This window comes from Oncorhynchus mykiss, chromosome 12, assembly GCF_013265735.2.
Source record: "Oncorhynchus mykiss isolate Arlee chromosome 12, USDA_OmykA_1.1, whole genome shotgun sequence".
In the NCBI taxonomy this organism is placed as follows: domain Eukaryota; kingdom Metazoa; phylum Chordata; class Actinopteri; order Salmoniformes; family Salmonidae; genus Oncorhynchus; species Oncorhynchus mykiss.
The window spans coordinates 36,516,007-36,537,525 of NC_048576.1; the positions used below are offsets into that span (position 1 = coordinate 36,516,007).

The 21,519-nt window shown below is 44.5% G+C and overlaps 1 protein-coding gene across 4 annotated transcripts in view; it reads right to left on the minus strand.

Annotated features, from left to right (window-relative positions):
* Positions 1-21,519, minus strand: part of LOC110537521 (drebrin) — a 107,423-nt gene that overhangs the window by 2,814 nt on the left and 83,090 nt on the right. Inside the window, exons 3-13 of one of the 4 annotated variants that reach the window (XM_036937477.1) lie at positions 19,987-20,099; positions 17,004-17,078; positions 14,552-14,701; positions 11,561-11,638; positions 10,683-10,834; positions 10,533-10,590; positions 9,628-9,684; positions 9,140-9,254; positions 7,903-8,031; positions 4,974-5,087; positions 467-915 (exon numbers count right to left, since the gene is read on the minus strand). In XM_036937477.1, coding sequence (XP_036793372.1) covers positions 467-915; positions 4,974-5,087; positions 7,903-8,031; positions 9,140-9,254; positions 9,628-9,684; positions 10,533-10,590; positions 10,683-10,834; positions 11,561-11,638; positions 14,552-14,701; positions 17,004-17,078; positions 19,987-20,099 — 1,490 coding nt within the window. Of the gene's footprint in view, positions 1-466; positions 916-4,973; positions 5,088-7,902; positions 8,032-9,139; positions 9,255-9,627; positions 9,685-10,532; positions 10,591-10,682; positions 10,835-11,560; positions 11,639-14,551; positions 14,702-16,988; positions 17,079-19,986; positions 20,100-21,519 lie in introns of all 4 variants that reach the window. The other 3 variants (XM_036937478.1, XM_036937476.1, XM_036937479.1) reach the window with 3 other exon arrangements.

Consider the following 21,519-nt stretch of genomic DNA (forward strand, 5'->3'; position numbering starts at 1 on the left):
ATATAGACATTTTCCTCCAGCTATGCCATCACAAGTGTACACGGTTCAGTATACTGCATGTACAGTACAGTTTGGGTTATCTGGGGGCAATTCGTATAATCCAGTGCTGTACTGTGTGTTTTAGTGTATCTCTGTGTGTGTCAATCTTTGTTCCATATCTGGAACACAGAACAGACTTCCATCGTCTCCGTCCTAGGTAACCAGCAGCACTCACTACTGCCGATGTAGAATGCATTTACTGCCATCTTGTGGCCCATAATATTATCACTTTAGAAAAAGGAGAGACGCAATACAGGCATACAAAGTAAACAACTCACAACAAGTCATAAACCCCACATATGAAATACAGGAAAGTGTGTTCAATGTTAATTACATTCTGGTTATCAAAGTAGTTTCAAAGTAACTACATGGCATAAGGCTAACATAATGTAAAGTTCTGCCAAGTCATGTAACATGTCGTAATGACCTGAGTCCCTTCTTTGAGGAGCGTCTCCCCATTGGTCATCAGCTGAGTGTCATCTGAAGCATGTTGCAGTGCATGCTGGTAGCTCAGGGTCATATCGTGGGTCCCAGCCACGTCCACCAGGCTGGAGGGCTCGTCCTCAGCACCCCCGGGGCCCCCCGGGTAGAATGGTACGTCCCCCATCTCGTCGAAGCTCAGCAGGGGCTGGACTCGCCCTCCAGGAGGCAGGGCCTGAGAGGGGGCGGAGCCTGTGGCAGGACTGCTGTCCCATAGGTCCACCAGGGGGTCTGCGGCAGTGGGTGCGGGAAGGGGCCTGAAACCTGAGAAGGGGTCGTAGTCGTCCGAGGTTGAGGACGGGGCTTGGGAGTCTGGGCGGGTCTGGGGGGCCACGCTCTGAACGGGCTTGGTGGGAGTGGACTCCTGGACTGGGCCTGGCTGCTGCTTCGGCTCACCTGGAGGGGAGGGAGAGCGGGAATGTTATCAAAAGTTATCAATAAGCCCTGATAGGAGACAGAGCGGAACAGTCCAACGATCATTCATTTTTAAAACAAACTATAGGAAGTTGGTTGCAATTTCAGTTTAATCCACCAGAAAAGACCGAACAAATAAAACAACAAATATTATGGTTAAACTCAAATATACTAATTGATAAACTTTTTTTTTTTTTAAATAAACGGTACAATCTTTGTAAATTATATCATAAAGAGGACTGGTGGAGCTGTCACATGCAGCTGACAAAAATATATGGAAACGTCTGCTCTACCCAAAATTACAACCAACTAATTAAAGAATTACCGCAAAAGTGGAAGAGGCAAGTGGAAGGGGGAGAAAGAAAGGAACTTGTCTGTCGGCCCTGCATTAAAGACCAATTGTTTAAAGAATATTGTGATAAATAAAAAAGTATACCAGTTTATTTTAAGGGCCAAAAAATTGACAGCTGTGCCATACAGATTGCAAAATAGTTAGGAAGAGATCGAGTCAAAACTACGAATTTTTCCATTTAAATCATAATACAAAATTCATGCAACCAATAGAACGTTATATACAGTGCCTTCGGAAAGTACTCAGACCCCTTGACTTTTTCCACATTTTGCTACGTTACAGACTTATTCTAAAATTGATTAAAATATATTAATATATATATATTTTTTTTTTACAAATGTATAAAGTTTAAAAAATATATATACAGTGGGGCAAAAAAGTATTTAGTCAGCCACCAATTGTGCAAGTTCTCCCACTTAAAAAGATGAGAGGCCTGTAATTTTTATCATAGGTACACTTCAACTATGACAGACAAAATGAGAAAAAAAATCCAGAAAATCACATTGTAGGATTTTTAATGAATTTATTTGCAAATTATGGTGGAAAATAAGTATTTGGTCAATAACAAAAGTTTCTCAATACTTTGTTATATACCCTTTGTTGGCAATGACAGAGGTCAAACATTTTCTGTAAGTCTTCACAAGGTTTTCACACACTGTTGCTGGTATTTTGGCCCATTCCTCCATGCAGATCTCCTCTAGAGCAGTGATGTTTTGGGGCTGTTGCTGGGCAACACGGACTTTCAACTCCCTCCAAAGATTTTCTATAGGGTTGAGATCTGGAGATTGGCTAGGCCACTCCAGGACCTTGAAATGCTTCTTACGAAGCCACTCCTTCGTTGCCCGGGCAGCTCTTGGGTCTTTGACAGCTCTTTGGTCTTGGCCATAGTGGAGTTTGGAGTGTGACTGTTTGAGGTTGTGGACAGGTGTCTTTTATACTGATAACAAGTTCAAACAGGTGCCATTAATACAGGTAACGAGTGGAGGACAGAGGAGCCTCTTAAAGAGTTACAGGTCTGTGAGAGCCAGAAATCTTGCTTGTTTGTAGGTGACCAAATACTTATTTTCCACCAGAATTTGCAAATAAATTCATAAAAAAATCCTACAATGTGATTTTCTGGATTTTTTTCCCTCATTTCGTCTGTCATAGTTGAAGGGTGATGAAAATACCTATGATGAAAATTACAGGTCTCTCATCTTTTTAAGTGGTTGAACTTGCACAATTGGTGGCTGACTAAATACTTTTTTGCCCCACTGTATATACACACATACATGTTACAAGTATTCAGACCCTTTAAAATCAGTACTTTGTTGAAGCACCTTTGGCAGCGATTACAGCATCGAGTCTTTTGGGGTATGACGCTACAAGCTTGGCACACCTGTGTTTGGGGAGTTTCACCCGTTCTTCTCTGCAGATCCTCTCAAGCTCTGTCAGGTTGGATGGGGAGCATTGCTGCACAGATATTTTCAGGTATCTCCAGAGATGTTCGATCAGGTTCTAGTCTGTGCTCTGGCTGGGCCACTTAAGGACATTGAGACTTGTCCTGAAGCCACTCCTGCATTGTCTTGGCTGTGTGTTTAGGGTCGTTGTCCTGTTAGAAGGTGAACCTTCGCCTTAGTCTGTGGTCCTGAGCAGGTTTTCATCAAGGATCTCTCTGTACTTTGCTCTGTTCATCTTTGCCTTGATACTAGTCTACCAGTACCTGCTGCTGAGAAACATCCACACAGCATGATTCTGCCACCACCATGCTTCATCGTAGGAATGGTGTCAGGTTTCCTCCAGACGTGAAACTTGGCGTTCAGGCCAAAGAGTTCAATCTTGGTTTCATCAGACCAGAGAATCTTGTTTCACATGGTCTGAGAGTCTTACGTTAACTTTTGGCAAACTCCATGTGGGCTGTCATGTGCCTTATACTGAGAAGGTGCTTCTGCCTGGCCACTCTACTGTAAAGGCCTGATTGGGGGAGTGCTGCAGAGATTTGTCCTTCTGGAAGGTTCTTCCATCTCCACAGAGGAACTCAGGAGCTCTGTCAGAATGACCATCGGGTTCTTGGTCACCTCCCTGACCAAGGCCATTGTCCCCGGGCGGCCAGCTCTAGGAAGAGTCTTGGTGGTTCCAAACTTCTTCCTTTTAAAGAACTATGGAGGCCACTGTGTTCTTGGGGACATTCAATGCTGCATAAATGTTTTGGTAATCTTCCCCTGATCTGTGCCTCGACACAATCATGTCTCAGAGCTCTACAGACAATTCCTTCGACCTCATGACTTGGTTCTTGCTCTGACATGCACGGTCAACTGTGGGACTTTATATAGACAGGTGTGTGCCTTTCCAAATCATTTCCAATCAATTGAATTTATCACAGGTGGACTCCAAGTTGTAGAAACATCAAGGATGATCAATGGAAACAGGATGCACCGGAGCTCAATTTCTAATCTCATAGCAAAGGGTCTGAATACTTATGTAAATAAGGTATCTTTTTAAAAATGTTATAGATTTGCAAACATTTCTAAAAACCTGTTTTGCCTTTGTCAATATGGGGTATTGTGTGTAGATTGCTGAGGATTTGTATTTTATTTTAAATTTAAAATCCATTTTAGAATAAGGCTGTAACGTAACAAAATGTGGAAAAAGGGAAGGGATCTGAATACTTTCTGAAGGCACTGGAGATGGGGGATACCGTCACCCCAGCTCTGCAGATTTTGCTGTGAAGAGACAGAATCATTAGATCATTTGTTTTGGTACTGTCCCATATGTAGCTTGTTGTTGGTCACAGGTTCAGGAATGGCTGAAGAATTGAAACATTTACCGGGAGATAACTGCAAACAGCACTGCTGGGGGATTTGAAAAGTCACACTCACTCGATCGATCGATAATACTCTTAGCAAAAAAAATTACTTTCATTTACAATCTAATCTGTAGAAACTATAAGAATAGAAAGGTTCAGAATTGTTGTGAAACATCACAGCACCGTTGGAATATATATGGCAAATAGAAGTGGATAATGGTCAGAGACAGATGGGAGGGGTTCAGAGACAGATGGGAGGGGTTCAGAGACAGATGGGAGGGGTTCAGAGATAGATGGGAGGGGTTCAGAGATAGATGGGAGGGGTTGAATGGAGCTGAATGATGGGACTAAAGCAAACAACAGATAAATATTGTAAAATATACTGGGTCCGTAAAATGTACAGCACATTAATTCGGAAAGCCTTATTTTAAAATGGATTACATTATATTTCCCCCCCCCCCCCCTCATCAATCTATACACAATACCCCATAGTCTAGAGACATGAGCAGGGGAAGCCCAGCCATCTGTGAAGGCAAATGAGGCCTGGGCAAACACAGTCCCAGTGTGTGTGTGTGTGTGGGTGTGTGTGTTTTTGTATGGGATAAATAATAGCCACGCTGTATCACAACCGGCTGTGATTGGGAGTCCCATAGGGCGGCGCACAATTGGCCCAGCATTGTCTGGATTAGGGTTTGGCCGGGGTAGGCCGTCATTGCAAATAAAAATGTGTTTTTAACTGACTTGTCTAGTTAAATAAAGGTACAAAACAGGGCCAGGGCTCTCAATAGTTTTAAATGTTAACATTAACCATGTACAAAGTGGCCTATAGCAACATAATCAAACAACAAAACAACTATTTAAGTCCTTGTTAGGCCCCAGTATAACAACTCTGTCCAGTCTTACCCCACTCGTTCCGGCTGTCGTCCTCTGCCTCCTGGATGGGTGTGGTGACTATTTTAGGGATAGGTGTTGGGGACGTCCCCATGCTGTGGTCTGAGCTCCCTTCATCATCACCATCTGGAAGAAGGTCAGACAACACACATTGAGAGGGAAGATCACCACAACTTCCCATAATCACCACCCAACATCACCATTGTGCAATACCTTCACTCACAATCAAAATGACGCCTAACATTCAACACCAACACAATAAACACCAACACAATAAACCTACAGCACTACTCCACAATCAAAAGCACGTTCAAAAATGTTACCAAACACTAAACCCAGTCAAAACGCCACCACACAAATCACATAATGAACACAATGAAATACCACCATTGGTCACAATAAGCACAATCAGGCTAGCCTGAACACTGCATTCAATTTCACACTGGAGATGACAACGGTGTAGTTATTCATTTCAATAGCGACTTGAATGGTGCAACAGCAGCTGTATATCTGCTAAAGCACAAATGCAGCTGGTAATGAGATCATGTGACACATGGGTGACATCCCTGGCGGCGGTGAAGCGTGGGTCCTTCCCAGCAGGCATTTGTGCATATAGCTGTAAGTAAGCAGCAACAACAGTTATATTCCCATGCATGAGCTGCAGCAACAGTCACTCCACGAGGGAGTCTTCTCTCCTCTCCAATACACGGCCTTCAATCAGTACTGTAGGTATAAGTTGCCCCTAACCACTGATACAGGTCAGACATCCGATGATTATGATTAGCACGGAGTTAAAAGTAAGCTGATCCTAGATCTGGGCTTAGGGGCATCCTTCAACACCTCGCTCAAAAAGAGAGTCAGATCTTCATGGTGATGTTGTCCTGATCTAAACAATGAATTCACCTGAAAGCAGAAATAGTGTGTGAGGGATTACCTTTGTTTTTTGTCTTGACTGATATAACCATTCCCCAGGATACATTGTGGATGTGTGTATTGTCCATCAAAATGACAAATTAAGTGATGTGGATAAATCTGTTTTGAGTCAGCTACTGATTTTCTGCTGTCTGTAATGCACATTGCAAAGAATGACCTGGGAGGAGATTTGACCTGAGGAGGGCGAATCTCGATGACAAAGAATTCATATCCATTCAACGAATAAACTCCAGCACATTATACAGGCTGATACACCAAACACAATTCCCTTCAATTCAATTTAGACCAGGAACTGCGGACACAATAACGTGCTCGTGATTACTAAGAGCCAAAGCACCAACAAACCAACCATTGATAATGACCAACATCACTGTGACTGGGAGCAACAGGACATAAAGATGACTGACTGGTGATGATATACAGTGACTACAGCATCTTGCTTGGGTGGGGTTCCCACTTCACTACTAATCTAGGGGTCTTTAAACACTAAGAAGAGAGGATAGGATATTGTCCCGTCCTCATCAAAGCTGAACCATTTAAAAACACAGTTTCAGTTTAAGTTATATTTCACATGCAAAAAGTACAGGCTGAATTTCATGGTGGTATAGGAATCCCTTTGCAGGAAAACCTTTGACATATCTAGGGTGTTGGGTCTAGTAGGAAGTAGTTGGAATTGGTTGGCCACCCTCACCAGAGCTGCCTTCACAGACAGACCATAGAACATTAAGACACAGTACAGTTACAGTACAATACTCCACATAGGTCAGAGGTAACATCCATAGCGGTCACACAGGGCCCACAACACAAGCCCGGAGACCACAGGCAACACAAATGAACGAGCAGCTCGACGACGACATACACTCACAGGTCATAGTTCAGGAGGTACGCGAGGTATGTGTGTACGGGCAGAGCATCACAGTCCAAGAGTAGCATGAGAGCAGAAACAGGGTAGGGAGAAGGAGGTAAAGGTGGACACGAAGTGAGATCGCCAAAACAAGTCATGAAGCATGGAACCTACTGTTTGCAGGTTTGGATAATTCTCCTCCTCTCCTCCAGGTGAAAGCCTGCCCAATAGGGTTTACCATGACTAGTCCCCTAACCATAATACCATCCCCACAACCCCTGGATAAAAGATCAGACCTCAGTGGACAACATATAAACATTGCGACCGAGAGGAATAATGGAGTAAACATCATTGGCATGAAGGGGATGGAAGAGTTGAAGCCGTTGACAAGATAGTGTGTTAGTGCGTTAGGGTAGTTAGTACTAAGATTAATTTGTGATAGGATATATAAGAGGCAATAGTAGGCCGAACTAAGGGCCATGATCAACACAGCTCTTTGATAGATACAGCCATCATCAAGGGGGCTCCCAAGTGGCGCATCGGTCTAAGGCACTGATTTTCAGTGCTAGAGGCGTCACTACATGTTGTTGTATGTGTCGAACTGCTTTGCTTTATCTTGGCCAGGTCGCAGTTGTAAATGAGAACTTGTTCTCAACTAGCCTACCTGGTTAAATAAAGATTAAATAAATACAATTAAAAGTATATTTTTTTTTTTAATCAGCAAGACAACTAAAAGCACACTGCACCAGAGTGGGAGTGCAGAGAAAGAGGCCAAACCAGGAGCTTGCTGACTGACTGAGACACCACCTGTAATAGGATCTGTCATCACGCTGGGAGGACTTTTAGCACAGAGCACCGTGGGTTTTAGCACATTGCACAGCCACCCATCTCCTACAGACAGCTCACCAAGGACTCAAAATAGAATAGAGCATGTCAGGCCCAGGTTAGCTAACAGTAGTGCTGAGCTAGCAGGGGTGAGAAAGGATGGGGTAGAGAGGCTGAGTTTGCCCCAGAAGCTTTAGGGTGGGGTTCGTGGTGAAGGATTGGGGGTGAGTGTCCTCTACTGTGGTCCTGTGAGGGTGGGTAGGGGGGCTAAGGGGGGGGGGGGGGGGGGGGGGGGGGGTCTCCATGTCCTCCCTGCTCCTCCTCCTGTCCAGTACCTACCGGGTGCAGTGGGCTGCAGCCTCGCATGTGGCGGGGTGCAGAGGGGGGGCGGACTGGGCTCGCTGGGACTGTGCTGCTGCTTCAAGAACGGGCTGTCCAAACGGCCTGGTAACGGGCTGTCCAAACGGCCTGACAAAAGACAGGGCCCAGGGCGACACACACACACACACGGAGCGGCACACATACAGACGCAGGGAGGACAAGAAAAGACAAGATAGAGAGAGACAGAGAGAGTAGGAGGAAGACAGGAAGGAGAAAGTCAAGATAAAACGAGGTAAGGTCCAAGAGGATCCCCGTGAGAAGTGAAGGATTGTGGGGGAATGGGCATGGTCCCATATAAACCCATTAGTGAGGAGAGAAGAGGAGACACCCAAGAGAGGTTCCGGAGGAAGAACAGAGGGAGACACCAGAGGAATAAAACGTACGGATGGATGAATGGAGAGACAGACGACAAGACAAATAGACGCACAACCATGAATCAAACCAAAGAAGTGAGGTCAAAGAGAGAAAGGAAGAGAGAGTGGTTAGTGTGATAATGACACACTGTGGACAAAGTAGTGATGTAGTAGAAATGAGAAGCACTGTTCTTTGAAGTTATCCTCGTCTCCCTGTTCTTCTGCACCAAGCTCATTAATGATGGAGAAAGGAACTGAACATGGATTCAGTTCAGTATCTTCAGATGGACTTGGAATGCAACACAGCTATAGTCCGTTATGAAAATATGCCGTTGCTTGTAGACAGAAACAGATTGTTTCAGGAGATTCTTTGGTTGCTTGGGTTTGCAGGTGGACAGGAGTCTTATTCAGTATGGAGACCCTCACTGAGTCAGGCACTTCTTCCAGTTTCCATTCAGCTCCACCTGGCTCCTTTGAGCCACTTGTTATCCATATCTATGTAGTCTGCAAGGGAACACTGCTAGAGAATCCGTCTCTCTTCTTCATCTGTCTTCAACTGGATTACTCCTCATCTTCATCTGAATTCTACACCAACTGTTCTCCTGGCTTACAGATCTCAGTGGGATATACAGCTGTCTGGTCCAAAGGGCTCTGTCCACTACCAGTCATAACAGACACACTGGGGGGGGGGCAGTACAGTCCAGGGACTGAGGCAGGTGACGAGGTGAATGACAAGACGAATGGTGGTTTTGGTGACCCAAAGACATCCACCCTCCCTCCCTCCCTCCCTCCCTCCCTCCCTCCCTCCCTCCCTCCCTCCCTCTCCTCTCCTCTGGTCTTACCGGCCCTGTGGATAGAGACAGGAGAGACGTCCACACCAGTGGTCACAGCCTTCTCTTTCTGCTTAAAGAACTCCCTGGGATTGTCCGCCCGCTGGGCAATCAGGGCTTTCGCCTCCTGTCAACAAACAGACATACAGTACAACATTAGACAACTAGAACACACACGCACCCCTGTGAGACACACTCACATCACAGCATTTCTCTTACTCACAGAGTCAGACACACATATCCTACTGTAGCCTGAGTTGTCCCACTAACACAGATCCAAAACCCAGGAGTACTACTGTCACAACGACACACATATACAGGCCATGAGTCTAAGATACAATGTGCTTTACTCGCTGTCTCAACTTAACACCGGAGAGAAGTGGGACACACAATCTTATATCATGGCAAAGTAAAGCAGGCTATAGTACAACAAATCAGTCATTTCAGTGACGGTGTGTTTTGTAGTAGCAGTGTTTGTATGCTATGTTTTTTCAACCCACCTCCACTTCCGTCTCCTTGTTCTCTTTCTCCAGATCCTCATAGCTAGGTTCTGCTGTCTGCAGACAGCGAGAGAGCACGAGAAAGACAGAGATACAAGGAGAAAGAGTATAAAGTTTATATCTTCTACATCTATCCAGCAGGGGGTAGCAGAGGCTACATTTTTAAATCACAGTGATGTCATCCAGCACTAGCAGGATTGCAGTATGATTGTCTGGAAACAACAATAAAGAAGCATAAAAGATGTCTACCATTTCATACAACCACATTAGTACATCATTACGTTCTCACGGCATGGCATCACAGAAACACAGACATATAAGCAGGTATTCTCAGGGTTCTGAAAACAGAAGTATTGTTTTTGCAGGAAGTGAGTCTTAAAATAACAGTGGCTATAGTGGAATGGTAAGAGGAAGGAGATAAGTGGTTTGTTTCATGTTGTGTCAGGGTTAAAATATTCATGTTGATGCTACTATTGAATTAAAGTTTGATTTTTTTTTAAACAGGAAATGTAATTCTTGATTCTTCTTAATTTTTCTCCCCAGACAATATCAATGATTCATGACTAGTCTCAAAATTAGATGAGAAATTAACTCTAAAAGCAGACTGCCTCTATCTGTGATGTGGAGTAACTAAGGCAAGACCCTCTTTGGCACAGAACAAAGAATATGCACACAGTACATACTCTGTTACTATACACACACACACACACACACACTTTCTTAAAGAGTACAAATACTGGCCATGGCTCTTACTACAGTATGAATTCAGGAAGTAAACAAATACATTTACTTTCAATGACCTCTAAAAAACTGTTGATTAAAAGATTGCATTTTCTTATTTTTAAATCACTTCCTGAATTGACAGCCTTCAATTCAAATTGACTCCAGCCCTGACACACACTTACTATGAGGGGCTGGTTCCGTGTCCTCTCTTTGGCCTCCTCTTCCTCTTGCATCTTCTTTCTGCTCCACACACACACACAAAGTTACCACATGGATCAATCACAAGAGTTTACAGTGATACTTCACATTACCCATAAGACACGGCGGCCCACCTGTGTTCCTCAATTTGCCTCTCCCTTTCGCGGTACCTCTTCTCTCTATCCTCTTGCTCCTTCCTTTCCAGCTCCATTCTTTCCTCCTCAAAGCGTTGCCTCTCCTCCGCAACCTTCTTCCGCTCCTCCTCCTTTCTCAGCTCTTCTTCACGCTGGAACACACAAAGAACCAAGAAATATATTGTATTATTTGTTGAATAATTCATTAACTCTGCTGGAGTTTGGTGTAGCGGTCTAAGTTTCCGACTTCCGGACCACATATGCCCCCGTGGCGATGGGGGTTCGAGCCCCTCTGTACCCCTCTCTACATCGGTCTCCCTATCGGTACTGACACCTGTCCTGTCAAACAATCAAATATTTCAGAAAAAACTATTTCAATAATCCCTTTGAATTAGTAACTACATCATGAAACATCAAAGACTGAAATGCAAAACAGAACACTTGGCGTTGGTCCTATTGAGAGGAAGCTAAATCAACAGGCAATTTGTAAATGGAAATCTACTCAGATAAAGTTGCATTTCAGAGTTGAGTCTAACTTGCAGAGGGCAAAGCCGCCCCCTCATAATGATTCAAATTCAAATAACCTAAAAGGACAGACAGCAATGGATGTCATATCACATGAGTCTCATTGGCCAGTGGCAATGCTTCAGGAAGGGGGACATGGTTTGACTTTGTTTTGATCCTACTCCTACACACACTCAAATTGAAACCGCTATTCATGCTATCACTACTAGCCTGAGGAAAAGGTAGAGGGAAAAAAGACGAACGAATAACACTGCTGCTGCTCGTCTCCAGAGTCCTTGTTCCAGTCAAACTCCCCTCCCTCTTCTATCCCGCTTTTCCTTCCTCATGACAGTTGGAATCATGTTCTTTCCTACCTTGGCTTGTTCCCAGAATTCCTCTCTATTGATCTTCTTCATCTCGATCTCTGCGTTGGTCTTGGTGTACACGGTGCCCTGAGCATTCGTCCAATAGAGAAAGAGCAGTGGGAAACAGGAAGTGGTCGGTTACATCCATTCGTCAAAGAGCCATGGCACAGTTCTGTGCCCTCCAAATCCTATTCCACCCCACCACCCTGTAACCAACAGGGTCAGACTAGACATATAGTGTCATATTTCTGTTCCACACACACCGTATCACTTATTGTACGCCACTACCTGGATATGAATTATATTCGTTATACAACTTTAACTTCTATGTATATCACGTATAAAAAGGGGGGAGTATCAGACCGTTTACATTAAGAGCAAAGAAAGCACTACGTGATTTATGATTCAGATAGCGAGAATAGTACAGCCTGTACTTGAACACCTAAGGTGAGGGCCTTCAGAAAGTATTTGTACCCTTTGACATATTTCACACTTGGTTGTGTTACAGCCTGAAATCAACATTGATTACATTGACACACAATACCCCATAATGACAGTGAAAACATGTTTAGAATTGTTTGCAAATTTATTGAACATGAAATACAGATAAACGTCCCCTTTTCAGGACCTGGTCTTTCAAAGATCATTAGTAAAAATCTACATTTCTTCATTGTAAAGGGTTTAAACACTGTTTCCAATGATTGTTCAATGAACCATAAACAATTAATGGACATGCGCCTGTGGAACGGTCGTTAAGACACTAACAGCTTAAAGACGGTACGAAATTAAGGTCACAGTTATGACAACTTAGGGCACTAAAGAGGCCCTTCTACAGACTGAAAAACACCAAAAGAATGATGCCCAGGGTCCCTGCTCATCTGCGTGAATGTGCTTTAGGCATGCTGCAAGGAGAAATGAGGACTGCAGATGTGGACAGGGCAATAAATGGCAATGTCCGTACTGTGAGACGCCTAAGACAGCGCTACAGGGAGACAGGATGGACAGCTGATCGTCCTCGCAGTGGCAGACCACGTGTAACAACACCTGCACAGGATCGGTACATCGGAACATCACACCTGCGGGACAGGTACAGGATGGCAACAACAACTGCCCGAGTTACACAAGGAACGCTTAATCCCTCCATCAGTGCTCAGACTGTCCGCAATAGGCTGAGAGAGGCTGGACTGAGGGCTTGTAGGCCTGTTGTAAGGCAGGTCATCAGCAGACATCACCGGCAACAACGTCGCCTATGGGCACAAACCCACCGTCACTGGACCAGACAGGACTGGCAAAAAGGTGCTCTTCAATGACGATGTTATTATTATTCAATGTCAGCTTTTTTGTTGTTGTACCCATCTACCAATAGGTGCCCTTTGTGAGGCATTGGAAAACCTCCCTGGTCTTTGTGGTTGAATCTGTGTTTGACTGAGGATCCTTACAGATAATTCTGTGTGTGGGTTACAGAGATGAGGTAGTCATTCAAAAATCATGTTGAACACCATTATTGCACAGTGTCCATGCAACTTATTACGTGACCTTTTTAAGCACATTTCTACTCCTGCTTTTTATTTTTTATGTCTAAAAACATAATTCCACTTTGACACTACGGGGTGTTGTGTGTAGGCCAGTGACAAAGTATAAACGTTATCCATTTTAAATTCAGGCTGTAAAATGTGGAAAACGTGAATACTTTCTGAAGGCACTGTGGATGTTATCCAGGTAGGCTGTTCAAATCACAGTGTGACACTAAGCATGTTGAATACTAGAACCGCCTTTCCCATTGTAAAAGACACATGATCTAGTGCATTTTGTTAGTGTCGTCTCAACCTTCCAAGTTCTAGTTATTTGCTTCAACATGTGGTCATGTTTTGCCAACATTTTCAGAATGTGCATCTTTAGCGTAGCGGCTAGCCTAACGTACTACTTCAGTTGTGTCCAGATAAACAGAGAGCGAAGGAGCCTGCTAGCTGTCCAGCTGAGTGACTCATTCCTTATTAACCCCCTAACACACAGTAAGGCCTATTGTCTCAGTTCCTAAACATTAACAATGCCTCGCTCTCAGAGGCCCGTTCCAACGCTTTCTTGCCTCTTTCCCTCTCTTTCTCTTGCTTTTCTCTCTCTCTCCCTCTGTCGTCCCCCTCTCTGAATCTCTCCCCCCCGCTCCCCTCCTCTAAAACAGTAATATGGCTGTAGCCTTGTGTCACTCATCACACTAATAGAGAGCTTGAGGGCCTCCCGAGTGGGACCACGGGCTAAAGGCACTGCATCGGCGTTACTACAGATCCAGGTTCGATCCCGGGCTGTGTCGCAGCCGGCCTCGACTGGAAGACCCATGATGTCGGCGCACAATTGGCCCAGCTTCATCCGGGTTAGGGGAGGGTTTGGCCCAGAGTCGTCCGGGTTAGGGGAGGGTTTGGCCCAACTTCGTCCAGGTTAGGGGAGGGTTTGGCCCAGCTTCGTCCGGGTTAGGGGAGGGTTTGGCCGGCCGATATGTCCTTGTCCCATCGCGCTCTAGCAACTCCTTTGATGGGCCCGGCACCTGCACGCTGACCCGGTCACCAGTTGGACGGTGTTTCCTCCAACACATTGGTGCGAATGGCTTCCGGGTTAAGTGAGCAGTGTGTCAAGAAGCAGTGCGGCTTGGCAGGGTCATGTTTAGGAGGACGCATGGCTCTCAACCGTCGCCTCTCCCAAGTCTGTACAGGAGTTGCAGCGATGGGACAAGACTAACTACCAATTGGATATCACAAAATTGGGGAGAAAAAGGGAACTTATTTTAACCTCTGTCGTAACACTCACTCCCCTCTCCTGCTAGACTGTCACTCTTTCCCTTAAACCCATCTCTACTCCTTCAATAACTCCCTCTGCATCTTTCCCTCCACCAATTCTCTCTCCATCCTTCTAATCCACCTCTCTCCTTATAGCTCTCCATCTTATCCTCCATCTCTCCACCATCACACCACCTCCTATCCACCCACCCATCCCTCCCCTCTCTTGTACCACTCCAAGCTCTCCGTTCTCCTCCTCTCTGGTTCTCAGACGGCTGAGGACGGGGCTGGCCACCGAAGCCGTCCCATTGGTCAGTCTCTGTCCAATGGCGGATGGTTCGATGTCGTCCATGGTGCTGGCATTGACGATGATGTTGACTCCCTGCGGGGAAAAAGCAAAAAACGCCTCTTCAATGGCCTTCCCCTTTAAATTGATTGTGTGAGATGGTATCCCACGGGTAACAGGAGAAAGATCCAAGGGGTTCTATTAGTGTCAGACTACAGGGCACAGGCCTCCTCTGGCAACCTTTGATTGGGGGAAACACACACACAAGCTTTAGAGCCACGTGGTTGGAAGGATAAAATTGGTTATGTCATGGAGAGACGGAGAGAGGCTAGAGATGGCCTTAGTGGATGCAAGAGAGAGAGGGAACGAAAGGTCAAGAGGGAACGAGAGGTCAAGAGGGAAAGAGGTCAAGAGGGAAAGAGGTCAAGAGGGAAAGAGGTCAAGAGGGAAAGAGGTCAAGAGGGAAAGAGGTCAAGAGGTCAAGAGGTCAAGAGGTCAAGAGGTCAAGAGGGAAAGAGGGAAAGAGGGAAAGAGGGAAAGAGGGAAAGAGGGAAAGAGGGAAAGAGGGAAAGAGGGGTGAGGAAGAAATGCATATGTGCCCCATGCCAGACTGTTGATTGAAGCTAAAAGACATCAAACAGTGTTTAATATCACACACATGTACACTGAGTGTGCAAAAGATTAGGAACACCTTCCTAACATTGAGTGGCACCCCTTTTGCCCTGAGAACAGCCTCAACTTGTCAGGTCATGGAGTACAAGGTGTGGAAAGTGTTCCACAAGGATGCTGGCCCATGTTGACTGCAATGCTTCCCACAGTTGTGTCAAGTTGGCTGGATGTCATTTGGGTGGATCATTCTTGATACATACAGGAAACTGTCGAGTGTGAAAAACCCAGCAGCGTTGCAGTTCTTCACAAACTCAAACCAGTGCGCCGGGCACCTACTACCATACCCCTTTCAAAGGCACTTCAATATTTGGCATGCCCTCTGAATGGCACACATACACAATGTCTCAATTGTCAATTGTCTACACTCATTCATCTACACTGATTGAAGTGGATTTAACAGGTGACATCAATAAGGGATCATAGCTTTCACCTGGTCAATCTGTGTCATGGAAAGAGCAGGTGTTCCTAAGGTTTTGTACTCTCAGTCGTGTTCCCACAAACCAGAGTAATATAGAAGACACACATCAAAATGGCTGTTGTGTTTGGGAGTGAGAATGATGCTGTGGGGATCCTGTTGTGTGTGCATAAGGATGATATCTGAGACAGGATAAACCACACACACGTCTGCCTGTGTGTGTGTGTGTATGTAAATGTGTGTATGTGCGAGCCTGTCTGCATGTGTGTCCTGCCTGCCTGTGTGTGTGTGTGTACCTGACAAGTGTTTGTGTCTCCCAGCTAACTAAAGCCTTTTCAACCAACTAATCCCACATTAAATCGAAGGCCAGGGCCATCAGTGTGAGCAAGCAGATGGCCACAGAAAAGAGCTGTTAAGGCAAAGGTGACAGACACTTCACATCAATTGACTGAGGCTGGCTAGCCAGGATTCCTCCAGCTCCAAGGCCTTCACAGTCAGGAGAAAGACTGCTCTTTATCTCCATCTCTTTCACATATTTTTTTACATCTTTATTTAACCAGGCAAGTCAGTTAATAAGAACAAATTCTTATTTACAATGGCGGCCTACCGGGGAACAGTGGGTTAACTGCCTTGTTCAGGGGCAGAATGCCAGGTTTTTACCTTGTCAGCACGGGATTCGATCCAGCAACCTTTCAGTTACTGGCCTAACGCTCTAACCACTAGGCTACCTGCCGCCCCAATTATTCAAGAGACACCGCGGATAAAAAGGCAGAAAGAATTGTCATCTATCTGTCTCCTACCTCCGAGCACCTTGTTCACAATAACATTAGAGAGTGCTGTGTTAGTCATCCATACATATACACACACACATAACCTCTACTGATCCTGTGGGCGGACCAGTGGAATCACTCCTATACCCAGAATCACTGAGCTGATTCTCAACAGAAAGCTAAAATGGCCCTAGGCCTCTGCTCTGGCCGGGCTGGTAGATGACAGTCTCTCTCCATATTTTAGATCCAAGTCAATAAAAGAGCATCACTGAAGGACGCTGGAGGAGAATCTAGGCCCATATTCATAATGACGAGGAAAGCTTTTTTACATCATAATTAATAAGATTATGGTCAGGGGGACCTGATCCCAGATCAGCACTCCTACTCTGAGACCGTAACAAAACGGGCGCAGAGAAGCAGATGGCATTCAGACATCAAATAGCTTTTAATTTAGTCATTCAGGGAAGTTTTAATAAACAGCTTCAACAATGTGTCTTAGAGAGAGTCTTCGAGTAGCAGTTGGGTTTACCTCAGTGAGACTGACCTGGAAAAACTCTGCAATGTTAGCCACATGGCTGGCACACTGACACTTCCTTGCATCAGGCACATCCTCACCAACCTGGGAGAGGAGTAATGGAGAGGACAGAGAGGGAGAGGAGAGGTAAATGGGGGAAGGGGTGAAAAGGGGAAGACAGGAAAGGCAGGTTAGTGTCTGTTACCCATTTCAAGGATACAATCTTCATCATCAATCAAAGTAGCCACATTGAAAGGATTTGATGGTCTCTATCAAGTGTATAATGTGTTGTGTGTTTAAGGACTCGAGATAGAATTGTATTCAACTTTAAATTGGTGTCTTTATGTTCAGTTTTCCAGTAGTAAATGTATGAAGCGTCATTCCTCAAAAGAAAAATTCCTGGTAGGTTGACATTATCATGGCCTTTTGAAAACAACGGTAAATATACACAATGGCCACTGATTACATAAAAAGAACAGTGGAACAGCAATCATCCATAAAAACACATGGCTACTGATTTGGTACAGCTGCTAGAGAATTATCAAATCAAATAATTGGTCAAATAACACCAATTTCAGGGCTATTCACCTAGTTAATGAAACGTCTCCGGAGAACTGCTCTAAATACTTTACTACTTTACTTTACTTTACATCGTAGAGCTTATAAGGACAACAGGAAACGGCACGTATTTTCAGCTTCCTGTTTGAGAGGGGAGTTGATGGGCGACTGCAATGTCTGAGAATGACAAGGAACCCAAAATGAAGGGTTTGAAATAATGAACAAGATACCCTCACTGCAGGGCCATTCGAACTTCTCTCCTGCTTTCTCCCTCCCTTCATCCCAATTTTCTATTGTGACAAATACATTATAACATTTGCTGTATACTTATCCCATGCAGTTTAGTCCAATCTTCATGTATGAGTGCTTCATACTGTATTTGGTATGAGTAAGCTACAATGTCACAATGTAAAGGGTTTTGATTTGAGGAAAGCACTAGCTACTGCAAATTTAAATCCTGATTGTCATTCTGCTGTGTGGTACAGTATATGGGTCATTCCAGAGCAGAGTGGTGAGAGGTGCTGTGATGGAGACCAGTAGCCAGAGGGGATGTCTGGGCCTGCCACAAGGATAGGGACATAGAGGCCATTAGGCTGTCTCAGACTGCCTGAGCTCATATTCCCCTAAGCTTCACTCTGGTAGGAGGGAGGGCTTGGGCCATCAGAGAGAACACATACAGTGTATACCCATAAACAGAGATGTGCATATAGTATCAGTCAAAAGTTTGGACACACCTACTCATTCAAAACTTTCTTTATTTGTTTTACTATTTTCTACATTGTAGAATAATAGTGAAGACATCCAACAATGAAATAACACATATGGAATCATGTGGTAAACAAAAAAAGTGTTAGACAAATCAAAATATATTTTATATTTGAGATTCTTCAAATTAGCCACCCTTTGCCTTGATGACAGCTTTGCACACTTGGCATTCTCTCAACCAGCTTCACCTGGAATGCTTTTCCAACAGTCTTGAAGTTCCCAATATATGCTGAGCACTTATTGGCTGTTTTTCCTTCACTCTGCAGTCCAACTCATCCCAAACCATCTCAATTGAGTTGAGGTCAGGTGATAGGGGAGGCCAGGTCATCTGATGAAGCCCTCTATCACTCTCTGTCAAATAGCCCTTACACAGCCTGGAGGTGTGTTGGGTCATTGTCCTGTTGAAAAACAAATTATAGTCCCACTAAATTCAAACCAGATGGGATGCCAAGCTGGTTAAGTACGTCTTGAATTCTTTTTAAAAAAAGACAGAGGTTGGAGGTTGGTTCACAAAGAAACAGAGGTTGGAGGTTGGTTCACAAAGAAACAGAGGTTGGAGGTTGGTTCACAAAGAAACAGAGGTTGGAGATTGGTTCACAAAGAAACAGAGGGTGGAGGTTGGTTCACAAAGAAACAGAGGTTGGAACCAAAATGTCAAACTTCGACTCATCGGACGTGTTTCTCGTCCCAAGCAAGTCTCTTCTTATTATTGATGTCCTTTAGTAGTGTTTTTTTTGCAGCAAAGGCCTGATTCACGCAATCTCCTCTGAAAAGTTGACGTTGAGATGGGTCTGTTACTTGAACTCTGTGAAGCTGCAATTTCTGCTGGTGGTAATTCTAATGAATTCATTGTATGCAGCAGAGTTAAGACTGGGACTTCCTTTCCTGCTGCGGTCCTCATGAGAGACAGTTTCATCATGGGGCTTGATGGTTTTTGCGACTGCACTTGAATAGATTTTCAAAGTTCTTGAAATGTTCCAAATTGACTGACCTTCACGTCTTAAAGTAATGGACTGTTGTTTCTCTTTGCTTATTTGAGCTGTTCTTGCCATAATATGGTATTTTACCAAATAGGGCTATCTTCTGTATACCATCCCTACCTTGTCACAACACAACTGATTGGCTCAAACGCATTAAGGAAAGAAATTCCACAAATTAACTTTTAACAAGGCACACCTGTTAATTGAAATGCATTCCAGGTGACTACCTCATGAAGCTGGTTGAGAGAATTCCAAGAGTGTGCAAAGCTGTCAAGGAAAAGGGTGGCTACTTTGAAGAATCTCAAATATAAATTATATTTGGATTTGTTTAACACTTTTTTGGTCACTACATGATTCCATATGTGTTATTTCATAGTTTTGATGTCTTCACTATTATTCTACAATGTTGAAAACAGTTCAAATAAAGAAAAATGTGTAGGTGTCCAAACTTTTGACTGGTACTGTATACACATATTTATAGACATGTACTGACCAAAACTATAATGCTACTCTGTGTATCATATATCCTGATGCCTAGTCACCTTACCTGTATACATATCTACCTCTATCACTCCAGTATCCCTGCACATTGTAAACATGGTACTGGAACTGACCGACCCCATATATAGTATGCTTACTTTCTTGTGTTCTTATTTCTTATTTTGATTTATTGTGACACACACACACACACACACACACACACGACTCACCCAGTTGATGAGGACGTAGCGCGGCAGTGAGGCCGTGGGCTCCTTCAGGCTGCAGAAGCCGTACATGACCCTGCCATTGTCGAAGGTCACTGTGATCTCCGGTAGACCTCCAGCTAGAGGGGGGGAGGCAGTGGAAGAGGAGGTAGAGGAGGGAGGAATAGTAGGAAGGGAGGAATAGGAGAAAAACAACAAGATGGAGGTGCAGGATTTCCACAAAAATCTCACCAATACCACTCTCCAGGCTGACCTGTGTTACCCTCTAACCCAGTCTCTGCCCTCCACATTATGTTCCCCAGTGCCTCAGACTTCAGTGCTATACTGCTCCAGTCAGAGGCAGCTCTCTGCCCTATATGATCCTCACTGTTACCATCCAATGGAATAATTTAATAGCTTGATAGTGATAGTTCTGGCAGATGCATGTCCTCCATGACTTACACTGAGGAGAGCTGCAGTTTGGAAGTATGGCAGGCTTAAGTCCACTGAGAATAGGCAATCCCCAGTCAACTGTAGCAATGCACTGTTGAAATATTAAAATCTCATCTATGGTGAAGGTATTGCGATGGCGAGGCAGCTGACTGTCTTTCACAGGGTCATGATGTGTGGCATTTGTCACACTCACACCTGACTACTCTTATGCAAGTAAACAGAGCTGCCACCAACACACACTCAAACCTACCCCAAAGCCTATCTGTCAAATCAGAGTGAGGTCTCACTGGTCCAGCCCGCCCACTCCACCTACTGTACACCAATAGGATGACTGATGGTCTGCCTCTCCTCAAACATGGCAATAAATCAACTCTGTGTGTGTGTGCACACGTTGTTAGAAGCCTCCATAACAGTAGATCTAAGAAGACAAGGCCAGCCTATCAGCATCTCTCCCAAACATAATAAACAGAGCAGTGAGAGCTCAGCACCGGGTACTGTTCTGTTTATCTGAGATATGGAACACTTTCATTAACAGTCATAATAACTAACTAATGAAATAATGATTATGGCATTCCTAATGGAATAGTTATCATCTTAACACCAAAAACAATGGCTGGCTGTCACTTTCAATGGAGGCCACAAAGCTACTGCCACATTTCCCCTCCAGGCTCTTTCCCCAATCCAATAGGAAACTTTACACCCGTACTCGGGTTGATAAAGGCAGATTTGGGTACTGATAATGGCCTAAATTGTTTTATTTAACTAGGCTAGTCAGTTGAGAACAAATTCTTATTTTCAATGACGGCCTAGGAACAGTGGGTTACTGCCTTGTTCAGGGGCAGAATGACAGATTTTTTACCTTGTCAGCTCGGGGATTCGATCTTGCAACCTTCTGGTTACTAGTCCAACGCTCTAACCATTATGCTACCTGCCACCCCATGATGTCATGGGCTGAACTTAAGCACCGCACACGACAGTAAGTTGCCCCATCCCTCCCCCTAATTGGGCAACTTTTGCCATATTTGTGTTGTCCGAGTGAGGGAAATGCTGTAAATTAAGGGGACTCGATGTATTTTGAAAGATGAGGATTATAATAAATACCACTTT